General features: G+C 33.3%; 2 protein-coding genes across 3 annotated transcripts in view; one reads left to right on the top strand and one right to left on the bottom strand.

Annotated features, from left to right (window-relative positions):
• The first annotated feature begins 3,093 nt into the window (after positions 1–3,093).
• LOC113052011 (LRP chaperone MESD-like) lies at positions 3,094–5,316 on the top strand. Its single transcript, XM_026216254.1, has 3 exons — positions 3,094–3,276; positions 4,485–4,717; positions 4,903–5,316. Exons 1-3 carry the CDS (start codon positions 3,124–3,126, stop codon positions 5,135–5,137), a joined length of 621 nt encoding a protein of 206 aa, XP_026072039.1. The 5' UTR covers positions 3,094–3,123; the 3' UTR covers positions 5,138–5,316.
• Positions 5,317–8,839: 3,523 nt separating this feature from the next.
• Positions 8,840–21,725, bottom strand: part of LOC113052010 (cell migration-inducing and hyaluronan-binding protein-like) — a 112,228-nt gene continuing 99,342 nt past the window's right edge. For both annotated transcript variants that reach the window (XM_026216252.1, XM_026216253.1), the window contains 8 exons: positions 20,682–20,897; positions 20,229–20,440; positions 17,927–18,112; positions 16,172–16,376; positions 14,166–14,255; positions 13,748–13,905; positions 11,703–11,803; positions 8,840–9,434 (listed from right to left, as the gene is read on the bottom strand). In XM_026216252.1, coding sequence (XP_026072037.1) covers positions 9,307–9,434; positions 11,703–11,803; positions 13,748–13,905; positions 14,166–14,255; positions 16,172–16,376; positions 17,927–18,112; positions 20,229–20,440; positions 20,682–20,897 — 1,296 coding nt within the window. In that variant the 3' untranslated portion in view covers positions 8,840–9,306. The remainder of the gene's footprint in view (positions 9,435–11,702; positions 11,804–13,747; positions 13,906–14,165; positions 14,256–16,171; positions 16,377–17,926; positions 18,113–20,228; positions 20,441–20,681; positions 20,898–21,725) is intronic.

Genomic DNA, 21,725 nt, shown 5'->3' with positions numbered 1-21,725 from the left:
TTTGCTTGCCATTCTTTTAACGCTCGGCTGAAGGTTTTAATGCCGTTTCCGCGACGACAACGAACTCCGTTCGCTAGTGAGAGTCTCGCGCGTCGGTTGTAGTCTCCCGCAACATCTTGCGTATCAGGAAGCGGCGGGAGGGTGTGGCTGAATAGCCTGTTAGCTTCCCTCAACCTCTGACACTTGTATACACTCCACAGGCATTATTCCCGGTCAGCGATACGAAATCCATCCTTTGAAGTCGACAGTTGCTCAAAACGATACGCTTATTTTTCTGAGGTAACGTAACGTTACGTTAGCCGCGCGTGAAGTCGCGTTCATTCCTCCGTTTCCCGAGGCCCCGATGAGACTCAACTACCGGTCTGAGGGCAAAAGTTACACCCAAAGAGGAATTCCAGAGAAGTTCCTTATGTTTCCGCTTTTTGGTTGTTTAGGTTTTTTCTTGTTTCCGGTGTTTTTCCTCAGTTTTGCGCTTCCCTGTAAATCCAACAGGTACTCTCGCGTGTGGCTATTTATTACTTTCACAATGTTCGCATTCAGTGCGGCATAGAGCGAACTATTTTTTTAGTTTAGCGGAAACGCCGGTTACATTATTGTTTATTTTTTATTATTATTATTTTTTAATTATTTTCAAACTGAAAATGTATTTGTTTTTATTTTCTTTAATTAATTTAATACACACACACATGCATGTACATACATTATATATATTATTTTTTAATTTGTCATACATTGTCATATAGGTTTAAACAATTCATTGTAACTGTAACTGTAACTCAATACCCTTAAAAAAATAAAATAAATAAATAAATCAGAGCATTAACATACTTGTCTATATACTTTCAATGTCCATCAATTCCCCAAAGGAGTCTTCATCTAGACTCTCCACAAAGTCATAGAACACTTTCTAAATGAACCAAAATTGTTTTTCAGTAAAAAAGGTAAGGTTTTCTGAGGCAAGGCATGAGGTCATCATGCCTTGCCTCAGAAAACCCCTTTATCCATTGAGTCATGCCAGAATTTCCTTTTTTTTTTTTTTTTTTTCAAGACATACAGTTACTCATTTAGCTTCCAGCAAACAGAGAATTGACAAAAATATTTCATGTTTGATGACTTTAAAATGCAGAGGATAATGTAATATGTACACAATTTGGGATCAAGAGGGATTACTTTACCAGTGATTTGACTTATAATATTCAATATTTAACCCAGAAACAATTAAGTTTAGTGCATTCCCGCATACAGTGAAATAAGTATATATATATATATACCGAAGTAACGCAAGTATACATATTTGTGACGAGGGGTTCATAACGCTAACGTAAATAGTAAAACAAAACAAAAAAAAATCACCCTACCGCGCATGTAAAAATGTCAGACTGGCTTTAAAACAGCTAATTCATCTTGGACAGGGAAACCGGATTCACCGCTACAAAAACTATGACGTAAATGCAGTAGTACTTTTCATTAGATAACTAGACTCTGGGAGTGCGAAGGAGCCAATCAGAATCAACAGGGCGGGGCTCATGCACTGAAAACCCTCCTCTCTGGGGATGGCAAGGGCTTTTAGCAACCTATAGGGTCATATATGATGACAAATCTAAGTGCATTGCATTATTAGGACTTACAAACATATTACGAAGACATTCATATAATACATGTTAGCTTATCTTTAACCCTTGACATTACATTCAACAGCAGTGTAATGCTCTACATCAGTTTTAACCAACAAATGTTCTAGATATTCAGTGCAGATCCCTGATGTACTTTGTTTGATCTGATTCCTCATTCAATTCCAACAGAATAAAGCTACTGTATTACACAAAGCATGTGTATGTAGTGTGTTAGATGTGAACTGGGGGCTGAGGCGGTGAATACTGCAGGGCACAGTGCCATTGGGTGGGGTGTCCTGAGAGGAAACAGTTCAGATTCTGTTGAATGAGCCTCACGCTTCACATGCAAACCATGAACAAGCACTAGCCTGTGCAGAGCTGAAATTATATTTGGTTACATCTAAGTTTGTATGTCAGTACAGTTATAATGCATGCATTTTCACAAATATTGAACATTTATTATGTGTACCTACATCAAACTTAAAATAAAAAAACAGCTACAAAAATGAATAAATAAACAGTACCACTATCAAGTTTTATTCAAACTTAGCTTTCTTTCTATGTAAAGTCTCAAGTCAACAAAATCATATTTATTTGTAGTAAATTAGAATTTCTGAATGTGAAATTTGAATATATATATTCAAATATATATTGCGTTAGCCCGAGTACGAAATAAACATGTAAAACCAAAACATGTGCTGTATGGAGGCCAAACACATAATATACAGAAAGTCATTGAGTGTGCATGGTAAATAATCATCACATTTGAAAAGCTTTAGTGGTTTTTGGTTCAGTTTTTGTATCTCTGAAATAGGTTAGTTTCAATGCATATCTTGGGCTCAGTATAACTGGTAGACGTGCAATACACTTACATAATAAAGTAACAACATGTACTTACATAATAACTCTATTTTTTAAAGCTGTTTTGAAAGATCTATAATTAATTAATAATTAGGGGGAAAATGCTGACATGCACAACACTTATGCTTGTCACTTAAGCCTAACGCTTATGCTTGACTGATTTTTCTGAATAAAATTAAAAGTGGGCTACTTGTGATATATATATCACAAATAAAAAAATCTGTTAAATCTGTATATGTATATATATATATATATATATATATATATATATATATATATATATATATGTATGTATGTATGTATGTATGTATGTATGTATGTATGTATGTATGTATGTATGTATGTATGTATGTATATATATATATATATATATATATATATATATATATATATATATATATATATATATACATATATATACAGATTTAACAGATTTTTTTTTGCATTATTTTGAATTCGATGAGTCATTTTTATATGATTAAACTTTGTTTTTATTTTCGTAATGTGATTATTTAATAATATGATTGTGCAACAAATAAACTCAAAAACCTCCGACAAGTAGAACACGTGATCACGTCGACACGCCCCCTTCCTTAAACCCGTGACCAGAGGAAAGATTTCAACCAATCAGCGAGCTCCAGGTTTAAAGATGGCGTCACCCGTCAGCTGCAGGACTGTATCAGTTTTGCTTTTTCTCATATTATTCATATCGGTTCACTGTACAGACACTAAACCGAGGAAGAAGAAAGACATAAGGGATTATAATGACGCGGATATGGCCAGACTGCTGGAGGAGTGGGAGGTATGAACGGACTGCAGTCACTGTAACACACCACGGGAACCGCTGAAAAACTAAAGTTACTACTACAACACCACTGCAAATGAATATGGGATCTCTTTCAGACGACTTTTCAGAATTAATTTTGTCATTTGCTTTGTTCTTTGACGCGTTTGGATGTTGAGGTGAACTCTACCCTTCATTTGTAGGAATATAGTGTCATAACTAGTATTTTGACGAAAACGGTTCTTACTGTGACAAGTGTATTTCAAACTGTCAGATTTTCTTACTTATTTGTAGTTCTTTATGTACACATGAAGATTTTCACAATGTCAGATGTACTATTCTTTGATTAAATTGTCTTATTTCCCATGTTTATTGCATGCACAGTATACAGATGAGCCAGATCGATGGATAGATAGATAGATAGATAGATAGATAGATAGATAGATAGATGGTCAGGTAGACAGACAGATAGATAGATAGATAGATAGATAGATAGATAGATAGATAGATAGATAGATAGACTGTTGGACAGACAGATAGATAAATAGATAGATAGATGGATGGATGGATGGATAGATGGAGTATTAAGATGAGTCTTAACTTTTATAAAGAATATCTCTTTGGATTTGAGACTTTAGTCTTTGCAACTTTACAGATCTGCTTTATGCACCAAGAGCTTGTAACGCTCCGAAGAGAAAGGAAAACTTTAAATTGCATCATATGACCCCTTTAAAAAGTATCAAATCATATAATGATGTGAAAGTTAAAGCTGACATATGTTCTGCATATGTTTGTATTCTGAAGCTACACTAAGTGATTAAAGTTTGAAAATATTTAATATTGCAAGCCTATAAAATATTTAAAGTTTTAAATTCTAAATATTAAATACTGTATTTAATGTAAGAAGTGTATTAATAAAATAAGCTTTGAAGTTTTAAAGTATGCATATAAAGTATTGAATGAAAACCAAGTTTGAAAATAAATAAAATCTATAGAAAATCATTTATTAATGTCACTCTAATATCTTTATTTTGTGTTAACATTTTCCCTTCTTGCATGAAATCCAACTGCAGGGCTGTGCAATGCATGCATTCAATGAGCTGAAAATGTTATATATCATTTATTTTGCCCAGTCCCAGATCTACCAGTAATTTAAGTTTTACCGGTAGATCTTTAAAAAATATATTTTCTTTCTTCAGTGATTGACATCTTTTGATTTATTACAGAAAGATGATGAAATTGAGGAGGGTGACTTACCTGAGCACAAACGGTCTCCTCCACCCATCGACTTCTCTAAAATAGATGCGTCTAAACCAGAGGATCTTCTGAAGATGTCCAAGAAAGGAAGGACCCTGATGGTGTTTGCCACCGTGTCAGGAAACCCCACAGAGAAGGAGACGGAAGAGATCACCAGCCTGTGGCAGGGAAGCCTCTTCAATGCCAACTTTGATGTTCAGAGGTAACATCCACATTCCTGTGCAGATGTTTCCGATAAGGATATTGATCGATTAAATGTAAAACAGCTGCTTGTTTAGCTCCAGCCAGTTCAGTGTTGATTCAGTTCTGTATAAAACTGACTTAACTGTTTGAACATAAAGTCTTGGAAAGGTTTGTTTAGAAATGATCTTGGATCTTCCTCGTCAGATTTGTGGTGGGATCCAACCGTGTCATCTTCATGTTGCGTGATGGGAGCTACGCCTGGGAGATTAAAGACTTCCTGATTGCTCAGGACCGCTGTGAGGATGTGACCGTGGAAGGACAGGTGTACCCCGGGAAAACCGCCAAGAAAGATGCCAAGGGGAACGAGCAAAATAAAACCAAGAAGAAAGAAGACAAGAAAGCAGCCAACAGAGGCAATAAAAGCAAGCAGGAGCTTTGATACATGAGCCTCAAAGGTGCAGTGTTTTAATGGGACTGAAGGAGTGTTTCTCTAACAGGTGTTACCAGGTACTTTGACACACAGGTTGATGATCTTTGTTTCAGTTCCTCAATTTGTTTTACTGTTACTCGCCTCATTTTTCACAGTCTGAATCAAAGAATAAACCACTTTTATAATAATCTTGTGCAGTCTCGTGCATTGCATTGATGATTGGATACAGTTGGTGTCACATTTTCAAATGCAGAAAAAGTGTAGCACTTAAAGGAATAGTTCACCCAAAAATTAAAGTTAGCTGAAAATACACTCACCCTCCAAGCCATCCAAGATGTATATTTTTGAGTTAGTTTGTCCATGGGAACCAATAAGGTGAAATTTTGCAAACAGCTGATAAAACCATAACAATAATCCACACCATCAATTAATGTTGAGTGAACATTATTTATTTTTCTTTTATGCAACAAGCTAGGACATGAGCAGTCTGAGCAGTAGGGAATATCAGGTTTATCTGAAGGTTTACTTAACAGCTTGTTGAAGGATGCTGGAATGCGTTTGGAGGATGTGGCAGAAATGAACTGATCTGGAATCAGTCGAGCGGCTTCTGGCAAAAGAAAATGAGTTTAGCAGTGGCGGAGTCATTGCCCCAGTTTGAAAGAGAGCAACATTAGGCGCTAATAGAGTAATCGATCATCCTTTCTCGTCTGAAGCCTCATATGTCATGATACCAGGGAAAACATAAGTACACCTCATGGAAAACTGAGCTTTTCAGCACTTTACTAAATGATAAATGTAATCTAATTGAAATAAAAAATGATTTTTTGTTTGCAATCATCCATTAAACATTCATCCATTCTTGCATGCACTTGTTTTTCATCTTCCTACGTTGACACATACTGTATATCTAATCCTTACAGAACTCTGATAATAATGGCAGAATAATGGAGAACCCTAATGCAAAATCCATTGCATAGATTGTACACTGAATGTTCCATATATACACCGGCGGCGCCAGGGGGGGTCTTGGGGGGTCTCAAGACCCTGCCAAAAATGCCTTGACCCCCCATTTGACCCCCCACCCTCTTCCTGATTAAAAAATAATAAAGATCCAAAAATGTTTCTCTTCAAACTATGCAGAACAATAATAAATAATAATTATTTCGACATTTATTCGTACACTGAACCGAGAACCGTTTCTGTCAGACGCTTCTGATTCGAGAACAGATGAGCTGATGATAACTGCGCATGTGTGATTCAGCGTGAAGCAGACTGACTCACAGAGCATCTGAACTGAACTGATTCTTTTGGTGATTGATTCGGAACTGATTCTGTGCTAATGTTATAAGCGCGGGTAAACCAAAGGCTTGAATGAAGGGCAATCATCGCCAATGACGCCATTACATCGAGCGCATAAGAACCGGTGAACCATTTTTTTTCCCAACTGGTTTATTTGATCGAATTGTCCGAAAGAACCGGTTCACTTGAGCACCTGCTCCTTTGCCCCTTAAGTGCCCTTTTGTCAAAGCAAAATTTCCTCGAATTTTTTTTTGTAATAACATAAACTTTTGTGAATGCCTGCCCACGCCAATCATAATATTAGTACAATTTATTAATAATAATTTAGCTGTAAATAAAATGACCAACATGACCTTTCACCTGACAACGACCTCACCCAACCGGGAAGATTCCAGCACGCTGCACGCGCATTTTTTAATTGCTAGAGGATATTTTCAACATCGTGGCAGCTGGTAAGTGGTGTTTCATTCTCAGCGAAGTTATTTTGATGTTTATTTACTTATTATTATTTTACAAGAACGATGTGTTGTGAGAACATGCAGATATGTTGTTTATATTGCTGTGTGTAGCCTGTAGTGTAAAAGTAACACTAGCGTGCTGCTGTTTGAGGGAGAAAAGTTTCACAGGCATCGAGGGGTCTGGTCTTTTTTATGTTATTTGACTAAACTTTTATTATATTACAGTACTTATTTATTTTTAACACGTAAAAATAATTATCACAACACTGGTGAGGCTTATTCAGATTTTCTCATTCTCTGAATTATCATTATAAAAATAAAAACAATTCAGAAATGAATTAAAATATAATTATATTTTAAATGTCATGCAAATATTTTTTCTGCAATAGCAACAGTGTTTACAACAGCAAGAACACTTTAGCCTGTAAACTCAATAATATCTATCTGGAAATAAATGTAAAAATATCAATGTCAATAAAAATGCATAATATACCTGACATGAATGTGCAGTGTGAAGGATATGAATAACAAATGTAGCCTGTCATTTGTTTGCATTGCAAAGGTGTTTAGCAGTAATATGCAGTTATTAGCCATGTCCACTGTATTTTTTGTTGGTTTTCATGAGACCCCCCCCCCCTGCCCCCCCAATCAAAATTGTCTGGAGCCGCCACTGCATATATATATATATATATATATATATATATATATATATATATATATATATATATATGTATATGTGTATATTTATCTATCAATCTAGATATACACGTGAGTGATGCTGGAACTTCAGATGTGGGAAACTGTATTGGTATGTGGATTCCACTCATACCAGATGTGGGTCGCCAATATGTTACTGTCTGGAGGGTATATACAAATATCTTTATTAGTCGTCATTGCATATTCACACTTCAAAATCCCCTCTGAAGTGCATCATTCAGTAGAGTCCTGCATTAGCCAATGCATGACTGTCCAGCGCATTAGTAGCATGAGAACAAATGCAAATATTCCCTAAAAACACTCAAGACGGAGGGTTAAACATGTACCAGGAAATCCTTAATATGGATAAAGGCATCCAGCTTTCCCTGTAGCCAAAGCAACCTCAGCCGTAACTAAGCCGTGTAGAAAGAAACGATTTGACCGATGAAACGTGAAGACTGTAAACACACGATTGAAACAATATATGGTTCATGTGCTTTTCCAAGTCATCTCCAGGTAATAAAAAAGCAAAGTAAAAATACATATACAGAAACACAGCATAACTACAAAAATTGAGGAAAAAAAGATTTATTTCTGTACAAAAGTCTTTATATATTTTTTTCTTATCTAAAGTAATACGGTTTTATTAATCATTCACATTTACATCACATCCATATACAACTTAATATCATGTATATTTGAATTGAAAATTGTAGTTTTTTTTACAGATAGGACAGAATTACATTACAACTTAAAAGTCCCTTAAAAGATGTCCCTTCTGGATTTGTGTAATAGTGCCTGTACAATAAATAAGTACAAAATATATCTCTGTTATCAATCAGTATTAGTTTTTTTGTTTTGTTTTTTTTTAGAAACACACAAAACATACAAAAACACTAACAAATTACAAGCTCCGAAAAAAGACCAGCTATTTCGGCAAAGGGACAATGTTGTACTTCTTGCCAAATGGAAGAAAAAGCTGATTAATCCCAGATTTGATCATTTTATGATAGACTCGCATTTACTTATGCTCAGATTCAAATCCATTCTTGATTGTTCGATTTAAAGGAACGGTTCACCAAGAAATGTAGAAGTTGTTATTTTTAAACATGTTCATGTACAACACATGACGTTTCTCACTTAAAAATGTTGGATTAATTCAGAAGATGTGAAATATGGATGCACTACATTTAAAGTGCTTTTGGAAGTTAAATTTGGAAAATTTAACTTTAATTTTAATTAAAATTTAAATGAGTGTTATTTTCATTTTTGGGTGACCTGTTCCTTTAAGGCTGGATTATAATTTTTTTGTTTGTTTGTTTGTTTTGCTGGTTCTCTCATTCAACACTTACAAAATTAAAATGAGAAAACCCTCACGACATTTACAATCTGAAATCTGTTTTTTTTTTTACATATTTAGAAAAAACATGTAACATGAAAGCAAACATCACAGAAATGGATAAAAACAAGGAATGTTGCGTTCGCTTTTTTTTTCCTTTTCTTTTTTTCGGCGAAACTCAAGTATAATCAACTGACGACACAATCCAAAAATCACAACGTCCACATTGTCACATACAATGTAATCTGCTGGGAGGGGTTTTTAGGTAACATAAACACATGCTGTGCTGTGATTGGTGCTTTAGGTTCAGTAGTTCTGTAGCTGGGCTCGTCCAGCAGTGCTGCTACAGCGAGATTGAGAAGTCCTGCGGTGTGTGTTGCTCGTCTTCATAGCTTCATCATCTTAATCACAGGGATGGGCAGCACTAGGTGGAGTTTGGCCCGCTCTTCATCAACACTCATCTTCAGCCAGTCCGGCCGGAAAGAGCCTTTGAAGCCCACAAAGGCAAGTTTATCTGGAAAAAAAGGCCACAAAATGAGTTTTAATTACCTCATTCATGACAAAAATCTTGGTTAAGGCTAGTTTGAGATTCTGCTATGTGCGTCAACATTTGCCAAACTGTAAAAAGTGTCAATTACTTAATTATTTAGTGTTTGATGTCGTGGTGCTTATTTAACAGCTTTCTGGAATAAGTGATTCTGATTGGATGATCATGACATTCTTTGGTTAAATATTTTTGTATTTTTAGGTTAAACTATGTCATCCTATGGCAACAGTTTTTACATAAACTACTGTTTAGACGTTTTAAGGTCGGTAAGATTTTCTTCTGGTCACCAAAGCTACATTTCTTCAATCAAATATACAGTAAAAACTGTAATATTGTGAAATATTTATAATAATTTAAAATAACTGTTTTCTATTTAAATATATATTAATATTGTGTTTATTCCTGTGATGGAAAACAGATTTTTTTCAGCAGCTATTACTCTAGTCTTCTGCCACAGGAAAAAAAAATAAATTAAATGAAATAAAAAAGGTTATTGCAAATTTTTATATCACAATTCTGACTTGCAATTCTGATTTTAATATCTTACAATTCTATTTTTTTTTTTCTCAAAATTGTGAGACATAAACTGTCAGAAGAGAAGTCACAATTACCTTCTTTATCCTATGGTGGTAACATAAATAATTGTGACATGTAAAATCTGAATTTTGAATAAAAAAAAATAAAATACTTACACACACACAGAGATAGAGTATGAGTGTTTTTGTGTGTGTGTGTGTATATATATATGTACAATTTTGTACTTTTTGCCAAATAGAAGAAAAGACAATTAATCCCAGATTTGATCATTTTATGATAGACTCACATTTACTTATGCTCAGATTCAAAACCATTCTTGATTATTCGATTTAAAGGAACGGTTCACCGAAAAATTTAGAAGTTGTTATTTTTAAACATGTTCATGTACAACACGACGTTTCTCACTTAAAAATATTGTATTAATTCAGAAGATGTGAAATATGGATGCACAGACTACATTTATAGTGCTTTTGGAAGTTAAATTTGGAAAAAAAATAATTGTTTGTTGTTGCATCAAACAACATGATACATAAATGGGTGACCTGTTCCTTTAAGGCTGGATTTTTTTATTATTATTTTTTTGCTGGTTCTCTCATTTAACACTAACAAAATTAAAATGAGAAAAACCTCACGACATTATATAGATATATATACATACATAACCTAAATGCAAGAAATAACTGCAAAACTGTGAGATGTGAATTAAGAACTCAGGATATCAGAAACCTGTGTTTATATTTTGCAATGCTAACTTTTTTCCTCAGAGTTTAAATCTTGTAATTCTGTTTATATCTCGCAATTCTCAGAATTCAATGCATCCTTGCTGAACAATATTATTAATTTCTTATTTTAAAATATTGTATGAAGCAGTAGTTCAGCTGTGCTAGTTTCATCTTCTCCCATATCATTCAAAACCTTTTATTCATAGAATAAAATAATCTAAAGTCAATCATTTCAGTCATCAAAATAACAGGAAAATATAATGGCAGATGATCAGGATCAAAAAATCTTTTGTGTGTGTGTGTGTGTGCATGTGCATGTGTGCTGAGTGTGTGCGTGCGTGTGTGTTCAACCCAGAAAACAGCTTCTCTTCACATAACTACGCTTTTTCTTTCATTGTCTGGGGTTTTCACTGTCTTTTTTTTTTTTTTTTTTGTGGTAATGTATCAAAGCATCCCAAATACCACTGGGATGAAACTCTATAGCTAAAAATAAGTGTGGATCCTTATCTGAGACACTAACAGATACACAACAGTTCAAAAGCTTGGGTTTAGTGAGATTTTTGTATGTTTTTGAAATAAAAAAATATTTTTTTTAAAAAATTTTAAATTACAGTTTCAAAGGGCTAATGTGTATTTGAATATAATTTAAAACTTAATCTGTTCATTGGTTGCAAAGCTGAATTTGCAGCACTCATTAAATTTGAAATTAAAATAGTTTTTAACATAATACATTACTGCCATTTCTGATCCATTTAATGGATCAAAAGCTTTATTAATTTGTTTCTGACCCCAAACCTTTTAGTGTGCTAGATCAAAATACATTACGTACTAGATAATAAGATCTACATTGCTTGGCTACAAGTGTTTCCTAGTATGCACATTTGTTTCAGACCTATAAATAATGTAAATTCCCTCATGTACTGATAATGTGAGATGTCTATCACAATGCTGAATTATTACGAGGGAATCTTATTACCTTTCAACTTCACCGTATGATCTGCTCCGAGGGTTTGGAGGATTTTGGTCCATGGCCCTCTGGTGACCAGTTTCCCTTTAGACGTGACCAAAACCACCGACCTACAAGTGCAAAAAATGAGTTTCAGTCAGACACAGCGGTTAAATATAGAAATATAAAGAAAAACCCTCTGACGTGGCTGCTACACCCCTCAAATTAGGCTTTACTTTGTTTTACTTTATCTACATAAAACAACTTGTGATATTGGAGTTTTGTTGACCATTTTTCAGTGACCACCCAAGCTAAATTTCAAGGCCACTGATGCATATGTAAACATACAATTGGTTTCCCCTGAATGATTGTGTGATTCTCTTCTGTTCAGTGCTTTTATGTGAGAATCCAAACATTTCTCAAGCGCCACCCGACTTAACTGTGCAGAACGGATAAAATATCTGCACACCAACTTCTCAGCACAGACAAATTTGGAAAGTGCCATGTGTCGCACAAAGCCTGTGGGATCCACTCGAATTCAACACATAATTCTCTACATCAAAGTGCTATGGGAAGTGAAACATCTCTGGTGGCTTCACGCTTAGCTGATAATGAGATGCTGTAAATCCAAAAAACGTTTCTTTAAAAACTGAAACAAAAAGATCATTGCTGACCTCTTGAAAACCTTGTTTTGGTTTGATTTACACAAGAAACAACAGCTTCAGTGACACAGTATATAACTATTTTTATTTTGTATGCGTGTAATCTGTTGATTCATGCATTATACATGAAAATATATGCAGCATAAATCTTTCTATCAATCTTGTAGCTCAAATGGAGAAGTGAGAAGATAAATATTATTTAAATTTAAAATAAGGCCAATTTAAAAATAAGGCCAATACTTTTTATTTTAAATATTTTACATCAGAAATGTGAATTCTGCCGGTATTCAGTCAGTCGCATGCATACAGATACAGATTCGGGCAAGAATCGCCTATGCGATTTTTTGTTGTTGTTGACATTTCTAATCGTAAACACAGCCATGTTGAAGCTTGCAGTAAATGTTTTGCATTATGGCAGTCCACTCTGCTTATTGTTTTTCGTGAATGTTGCACACCTGTTTGTCATCGTGCACGAAACTTCACGCCGATAAATCATCAGAAATATTGGTCTTTACCAATATATTGAATCTTTACATTCGTCCTGCCTGTTGTCCATGGATTTACCTAGATTTGGTGTTATTTGCCGTATAAAACGTATTTAGACATGCAAAATCGATTTTTACAATCGATTCAACGAACACTTGTCACTCAAATCAAACAGGATTTTTTCAAAGTGACAACCCAAGAACTCAAAGTAAACGGTCTCTCATTTGTAGGTTGCATTGACACCTAGTGGTGGATGCAAGCAAAACAGTATAACAGTACCTCATTTTTTTTTCTTCTCACCTAAAATTCATGCAATAAACATGTTTTAGACAAAGATTTCAGTTTTGTTTGTGGTCTATATAGCCTGCATCAAAATGAGGTTTGCAATGATGCGCCCGAAGGCACGGTTTGAAGACCCAGTCAGTGACGTCACGATATGCTAATTTGTTTAAATTCATACCTACATAATCACCATCACCAAAATGTACTTTTTTTTTTTTTTTTTTTTTTTTTTTTTTTTTTTACATTGAAACTTGAAAAAAAAAATATAGACCTACCTACCGACCCTTTTTTTTTATTATTATTATTATTATTTTTTTTTTACTGCAAATCAAAATATTTTTTAAGGATGGCCTAACTGTGTTATATTTGAATATATTTTATAAAATGTAATTTATTTCTGTGATCAAAGCTGTATTTTCAGCATCATTCCTCCAGTTTTCAGTGTCACATGATCCTTCAGAAATCACTCTAATATACTGATTTGCTTAGGGAACAATTGGCATTTGATTAATTGAATGCATCCCTGCTGAATAGAAACCCTAGTAATTAGAAAAGAATTTTCAAATAGTATAGCATTTCATTGCACATGCATTTGACTTTGTATGGCCATTAACTATTCATGCATATATTTTATATTATTCTTACTCGTCTTTGAGGTTTGTGATGTAGTTTTCTAGCTGAGCTGGTATTCCCATCAGTATGGAGTTCCTGAAGCCTTTGGACTCCAGGATTTTACCGCTGTGGCCTTCGATCACAGTCAGATGAATGCCGTCCTCCGTTTGGTAGATCTTCTTGCCATTCACCTACAGAAACAAAAGCTTTGTTTTATCTTGGTCTGTCTCTATCCCTATAATCACCTTTCCACAAATAATAATAAAAAAACAACAACAACACTATTCATTTAACAAATAAATAATTAACAAATTTAAAAATAATGTAATGGCCAGCTAAACCTAGACTAAACCAGCTAAACTTCAGCGAACCCCCATAGGCTTAGGCAAGCTAACCAGCTAATGAGAAGTGATGCTGCAGGTGTTAATAACACATTATTAAGAGTTTGTACCTCAGTATAGGAGAAGTCCTCTTTGATGTGGAAGAAGCGCGTGTTATAGGACTCTAGTTTGACTTCAAGGAAGTGCTCCGGCGTGTGAGGCTGGAAAGGAAACAGGAGATTACAATAATCTAACATTTAATAATATCTTCTTACTAGATGATTGCCCTTACAACCTGCATATACCATAATATCAGAACTCGAAGTGCCATTGTGGTTAAACTAATAGCAGTTGAACTTGTGAGAAAACTGACAGCTCCAATAGTTGAAATAACATCATATGAACACAGATGCAGATAATTGATAAGTGATAGACTAATATGCTTCCTCCACTTGACTGAATAAGCATTAGCACTCCTTTCATTTTCAGCCCTATTGACAATGGATAACACACAATTATTTTTCATTAATTATTTAATTATAATTTCTTGTGTAATTTTCTTGCCATTTGTTAGATCCATTGTTTTGTTTTGTTTTTTAAAAATGTAAAATATCTATCATTGCTATATCTAAATATATAAAAATATATTACATAATTATATATAATTAACATTGACATATTTTATAAATAATTTATAAATGTAAATTGCAAATGTATAATATATAAAATTGTATTGTATGGATTTTTTATAATAATAATAATAATAGTACCCATATTGGTTGACCACTATTTATTTTAACTCACAAACACACACACACACAAACTCACATACATTCATACACACACACACACACACACACACACACACACACACACACACACATATACATATATATATATATATATATATATATATATATATATATATATATATATATATATATATATATATATATATATATGTACAGTACAGACCAAAAGTTTGGAAACATTACTATTTTTTATGTTTTTGAAAGAAGTTTCTTCTGCACATCAAGCCTGCATTTATTTGATCAAAAATACAGAAAAACACTAATATTGTTACAACTTAAAATGATAGTTTTCTATTTGAAAATACTTAAACAGATAATTTATTCCTGTGATGCAAAGCTGTATTTTCAGCATCATTACTCCAGCCTTCAGTGTCACATGTAACATCAGTCGATCACATGATCATTTAGAAATCATTCTAACATTCTGATTTATTATGAGCAAATATATAAAAAAAAAATAAAAAAAAATCTAATAATATATTTTCTTTACGATCACTTTTTATCAATTTAACACATCCTTGCTGAATAAAAGTATTGATTACCTCAACCTCGACCTCAAATTACTGACTTGTAGTGTATATTGTTATTACAAAATATTTATATTTTATATTTATTTTACAATTATTTTATATATATATATATATATATATATATATATATATATATATATATATATATATATATATATATATATATAATTTTTTTTATTTTATATATTTTTTTTTTTACTTTTTATTCATCAAAGTATCGTAAAAAATATCACATGTTCTGAAAAAAAATTAAGCAGCAAAAATGTTTCCAACTTTGATAATGAATCATCATGTTAGAATCATTTCTAAAGGATCATGTGATAATGATCCTAAAAATTCAGCTTTGCATCACGGAAATAAATTATAACTTAAAGTATAATAAATGTAAAAACTATTATTTTAAATTGTAATAATATATCACAATATAACATTTTTTGATCAAATAAATGCAGGCTTGATGAGCAGAAGAAACTTCTTTCAAAAACATTAAAAATAGTAATGTTTCCAAACTTTTGGTCTGTACTGTATATATATGTGTGTGTGTGTGTATGTATACACATATATTTTTATATATATATATATATATATATATATATACATACAGCAATAGGACTAGCTGTTGAACAAACCCTAACCCTGCATATTCTCATGTATCCTGCACAATTTGATGGCCAGGAGACAATCAAACACCTGTAATGCTGACAGAAACATTTCTGTTTGTTTCGCAAAGGAACCCGCAGCATCACACTAGATTTCAAACACAGATGCTCTGTAGAGTCAAAAGTGTCTCCTCACCAGTTTGGAGCGAGGCAGTTTTTTGGGCATAGGCACATCTACGATGGGCATCTCTGTGTGTTTGGGGTAGGCTTCAGTCGTGCAGTCACTGGGGCCGCTGCCGGGGGGAATCAGCGCTTTGATCTTCACTCTTTCACAACCCTTCACCGAGCAGAACGCAAAGTCTTCCTTCTCATTGTGCGCTTTGATTTTAAGGAAGAGCAGCCTGCGGGGAAGACAGCAGACAGACATCAGAGAGAGAGATCAGCACACGGACGGGAGCAACAGCGGGAGTTTGGAAGCTGTGACACTTTTGAAACGACATCAAAACTTATAATTGACAAAACTGCAGCGTTTAGCATCCAGCCTCCTGGGTAATTTCACAGCAGTTTAATTATAGTTTATTAGCAAAAGACGACTGACATAGCTAAATTAAGAAAAGCTATTTTTTCATCCTCTATGAAACACAGATGGATATATATAACATCCATTTTATTTAATGCCGTAAACATATTTATTTAATTTGACTTTATAATGGATTCATTCTGCGCTGTGTTTTTTTTAAAAACTGATCATAGCTTTATTAGCTATCACAAATGCAGCCGTTTATCAGTAAAAGATGGAGAAAGACCTTCTTTATGGGTCATTAATAAAAAAAAAAAATGAAGCCAGATGGGACATTTGGCAACGCTATCATTTGAAGAAATCATTTGCACTCTTTTTTATGGTCAAATACAATTATCACCAGTTCAACAACAACAAAATAAAAATACAAAACTCACCCATGGGCAAAACAAGTGATAAATGATAAAAGTGAAGATTCAAAGTGATCAAAGTATCATAAATGTAAATGTAATATTATGTTCATAAACTGATTGTATTTGATAAATGAATTTGATCGTAAACATCAGGTTGTTTTTAATACACACACACACACACACATATATATATATATATATACACACACACACACACACACACACTTTTTTAAAAGACAAAAAAAAACACATAATTTAAAATAACAACTTTATATTTTAATATATTTTAAAATGTTATTTATACATGTTAAAAAATCACTTAAAAGTTTTATTTCAATTATTAATATTTTTTATAGAATTGTCTCTTAATCAGCAAGGACACATTCAATTGATAAAAAATAAAATAAATAATAAAATCACATTATGTTGCAATTATTATATATATTTTTTAAATATAATGATTGCTGAATATTTAGCTTTGTCTTTATTTAATTTTAATTCATTTTACTTACACAAATATATATATATATATATATATATATATATATATATATATATATATATATATATATATATATATATATATATATTAAAATGACAACTAAATGTTTATGTAAATATTAATATAAATTGCAAATATAATGTCATATAATACTATCAATACACCCATATATACACATATCGACGGGTTTGTATTGTATTGTATTGTATTATATTGATTATTCAATTACTTGTGTTCTGATTCAATCTTGTGTTCTGAATCAATTTATAGGTATTGGATCTGGAGTATTTAGCACACATGCACCAACACTGACTCTGGGTCGTCTTTTCCTGATCCTGATCCCACACTTCTCTGCATCATCTCCTGTCTTCTCTCAACTATTCTTATCAATAAAAAAGGTCATTTCTATTTGCTATGACATTTTTTCACATTCACTAGCAGACTGCAGACAGGAGTGAAGAAAGTGTCGCACAGAGATTATATGAAGCCAGCTGACGGAGACACATCTGCTCTTACCCAGTGTCCTCCTCCCAGTAGTAATATCCTCTCGTCTGGTGAGAGTGGCCCATCTTTTCTCTCTGAGCGGTCCTCATGAACACCCCGGTCTTCCTCGTCTCTTTGGTCAGGCGGTTGTGGATGTCAGAGATTACGGTGAACTCGGTGCCTTTTGGGTAGCAGACACCTATGTTTATCCAGTCATTCCTGTAAATGAAGCAACAACAATACTGTCATGAGTAAAACATCATGCTGACTGGAGACTGACAGACTTGTGCTGGTGTATTAACATCAGTCACTAGGGGGCGCAACACTCCTAGTTCAGAGGATCTGCATTGATGTGTATTTTATTAAATATAATTGATAATCATTGTTACAAACTTTGCTATTTGGACATAACTGTGCACATATTGTATGTATAATGCTGTATTCTGGCACCTGTTCATAAAATATTGGATTATCCTTTATATAAAAGTAAATATAAATATCAGCAAAGGAAATAAAAACAGCATGCAGCTCTCTTAAATGTTTCTTAATTAAGTAAAACCCGCTGCATGTTTTTACAAGTAATTAATCAAGACAAATAAACAGTCAGTAATTAAACAAATAAACTAATTACAAGCAAGTCAGATACTAAATAAATAAAATAAAATAGTCAAATAAACATTCAGAAATCACACTAATAATGAAGTAATCTCATTCACAATGATATACATGAATTCATATCTTAATTTGATACATTACCAGTGATTATGTTGGAGTTTTACTGACAAGAAGATTTTTAATTAAAATTCAGCTGTACAGTTTTTTTTTAAAGTTTTTTATTAGTGTTCACATTTAATCCTAGTGAGCTCATTACAGCTACTTAAGTCATCCAGCCAAGAGCAGTGAGTAATTTCCATGATTTGCTGTTAATATTGTGGTTTGATTATAATTAATGACATAGCGACAGGTCTATTAGGCTGTATTTACACCCAAAGACCTCATTTACATATTAAGATGGCAAAAAAATATATATTGGCTGGTGTCTTAAGCACTCCTCCAATCCTCCATTGCTTGGACAAACAGAATGCCCCGCCCCCAATTTCCTCATAGCTGTCAATCAGGGCTGAAGAAACAGACATGTGATCAGCTAACGACAAAACAGAAGGAATTCAATATATGACTATACAATACTGCTACTACTTCTTATTATTATTTAAATTGAACAAATCAATAAATAAATATATTACAACTGCAGTAATACTATAGTATTGTAAAATAAATGGAAACATTAAATAGACTGCATTTATTTAATAATAATACTAATATATAATTATTATTATTATTATTATTATTATAAATATTTTTTTATTTGAATAAATAAATGTAATTATAAAATATAAAAATAAATTAAATAAATATTTTTTACATTTTTAAATTATACAAATTGAAAACATCGATAAAGAAATATACTACTGTTGCAACAGTACTGAAAAATAAATATAAGTATTTCATATTAATTATTATTTATAATCAAACGTTTTTTATTTTGGTGGAAAACTGCTGGGAGACCTTTAAAATGCTCTCTTGTTGACAACAGATATTAATAATTAAAGCTGATAAATTCAACCTGAACTTTGTCAACAAGAAAAGCTTGAACCTGAGCAAAGTGAAAACTATCAAGACTATAGTGTGCTGCAGAAATGACGCCTTTTTGTCGGCCAAAACCCAGAAACGAGATGCATTTATCCCTTCTAGATCCATCGTAGTGAAGTCAACGTGCTTTTTGAAGTCTGTGGTGAACACACGCTAAAGATATAAAAGGAGTATTCTAACCCAAACTCAGGAAAATATTTTATTTTAGTTTTTAAATAAAACCTGAACGAGTTGTCAGAAGCTTAGTGATGGTGAAGATGAAGTAACTTGACCATGGTGGAGTATGTTTAACTCTTTTTCTTTCTCTTTCTCTTTGATTTTATTTAGGTTGCACTCTGAAAAATGCCAATTTTGGGTCAAATTTGGACTAACCCAACTTTTAGGTTAAAAATGTGATGTAAAATTGAACGCAATGGTTGGGTTAGTCCATATTTGACCCAAAGTTGGGTTGAAACCACCCAACATTTTTTAGTGTGTGGAGGTTATTATCACGATAATAACTGAAATATATTATATTATAATATATTGAAATATAGTGATTATCACGATAATTACGATTATTCCAAAATCCAATGCAGAAATGGGTCTTTGTCCAGGGAACCAGGGTGATGTGAGCTTCTGGGATGGCAAACAAAAATGCATCACCAGTGCAGTGCTCAGTGGATGGAAGTGCTCGCTCGCTGACCTGTTGAAGTTGATGAGCCAGATTGTGACCTCGGCGGGAGCTGCTTGGTCCCAGTGCATGGTGTATCCTTTACTCAGCATGACCACAGGCTGGAATTGCTGGTAGTGGTTCCTCTTTCCCAGAGCACCAACCAGCTCCAGAGGCCTGTCTGGATACTCATCCTTCACCATCTTCATGTTCAGGTTGGCTGGGTTTCGGGTCTGGATGTAAATCTGGAGGTGGGGGGGGTATTTTGCATGGTATTTAAGTGCACGTGAAAAAAACCCTTGAGTGTTTGACAGCTTTGCCTTTCTCTAAAGAAAACAAATTTCAAAGAAGTTTAACCAGGTTTCTAGCTTTGTCAAAGAAAGTAAACACGAGTTCTGGGAATGTACTGAACAAGGTGCAGCTGTTTGCGTGTGGATGCTTGTGGCAGTGTTTTGGGAGTAGCAGGAGGGTGTGGGTCAGACTCACCTGGGCGTAGTGCCCGCTGCAGATGGCAGCTCTCCAGCTGGGGATCTCAATGCAGTCAGGGTGTCTCAGGAGCCAGTTGTCCTCTTTGACCAGGAAAGCGCCTGGGTATTCGCTCACCGAGCCGTCGTTGTCGTGGAAAATGGTCGTCTTGTCACCGTCCATCTCCATCTTGCTGAACCAGGGGCCCGGTTCACCGAAGAACACACGCGAAGTAATCTAGAGCCACGATTGGAGACAAGGAATAAGTGAACATGGGAAATGAGGAAATTATTTAGAAATGACTTCACTTCTTTGAAGACAACTTTTGTTACAAAATGTGCAAAAAGTTTTGTTTGCATCTGATTTGCACCGACAAATTTGGTTCTAAAGCTGACACATATCTAACCTACATTTATACATCTTAATTGAGAATATTATACATGATCTATTGATATATTCACACCTGCTGTACCATTAAAAAAAAAAAATGTATGTTAGATTTTGTTAATGTTTTTGAAAATATCTTAAGCTCACTAAGGATGCATTTATTTAATCAGAAATACAGCAAAAAATAAATAAAAATAAATACATAAAATTACAACTACAATTTAAAATGACTGAATGGTGTTGTAATATATTTTAAAATGTAATTTGTTACTGTGATCAAAGCTGTATTTTCATTTTTATGATTTGCTCTTCAAGAATTATACATTTTGTCAGAATTCTTAGATAAACAGAAAGATTTTTAGCTTTTAATATAGAAATCTTTTAAAACATAAATATCTGCACAGTCACATCTTGTCAATTTAATGCATCCTTGCTGATTTAAAGTATTAATTTCTTTTAAAAAATACAATTATAAATAAATAAATGTATTTATTTATTTATTTATTTTTTTAAGAAATTAATACTTTATATATACACATACTTACTGACCCATTCATTTGTAGGTCGCTTTGGATAAAAGTGTCTGCTAAATGACTAAATGTAAATGTAAATGACCCCAAAATTGTGAACAGTATAGTATGTTCAATAGCCATTTGGTAATGCTTACTTTTGGATAGT

The sequence above is a fragment of the Carassius auratus genome, chromosome 32 (genome assembly GCF_003368295.1).
Source record: "Carassius auratus strain Wakin chromosome 32, ASM336829v1, whole genome shotgun sequence".
NCBI classification, from domain to species: Eukaryota; Metazoa; Chordata; class Actinopteri; order Cypriniformes; family Cyprinidae; genus Carassius; species Carassius auratus.
The sequence above is the reverse complement of the archived record's forward strand: the minus strand, read 5'-3'. Positions and strand labels throughout refer to the sequence as shown.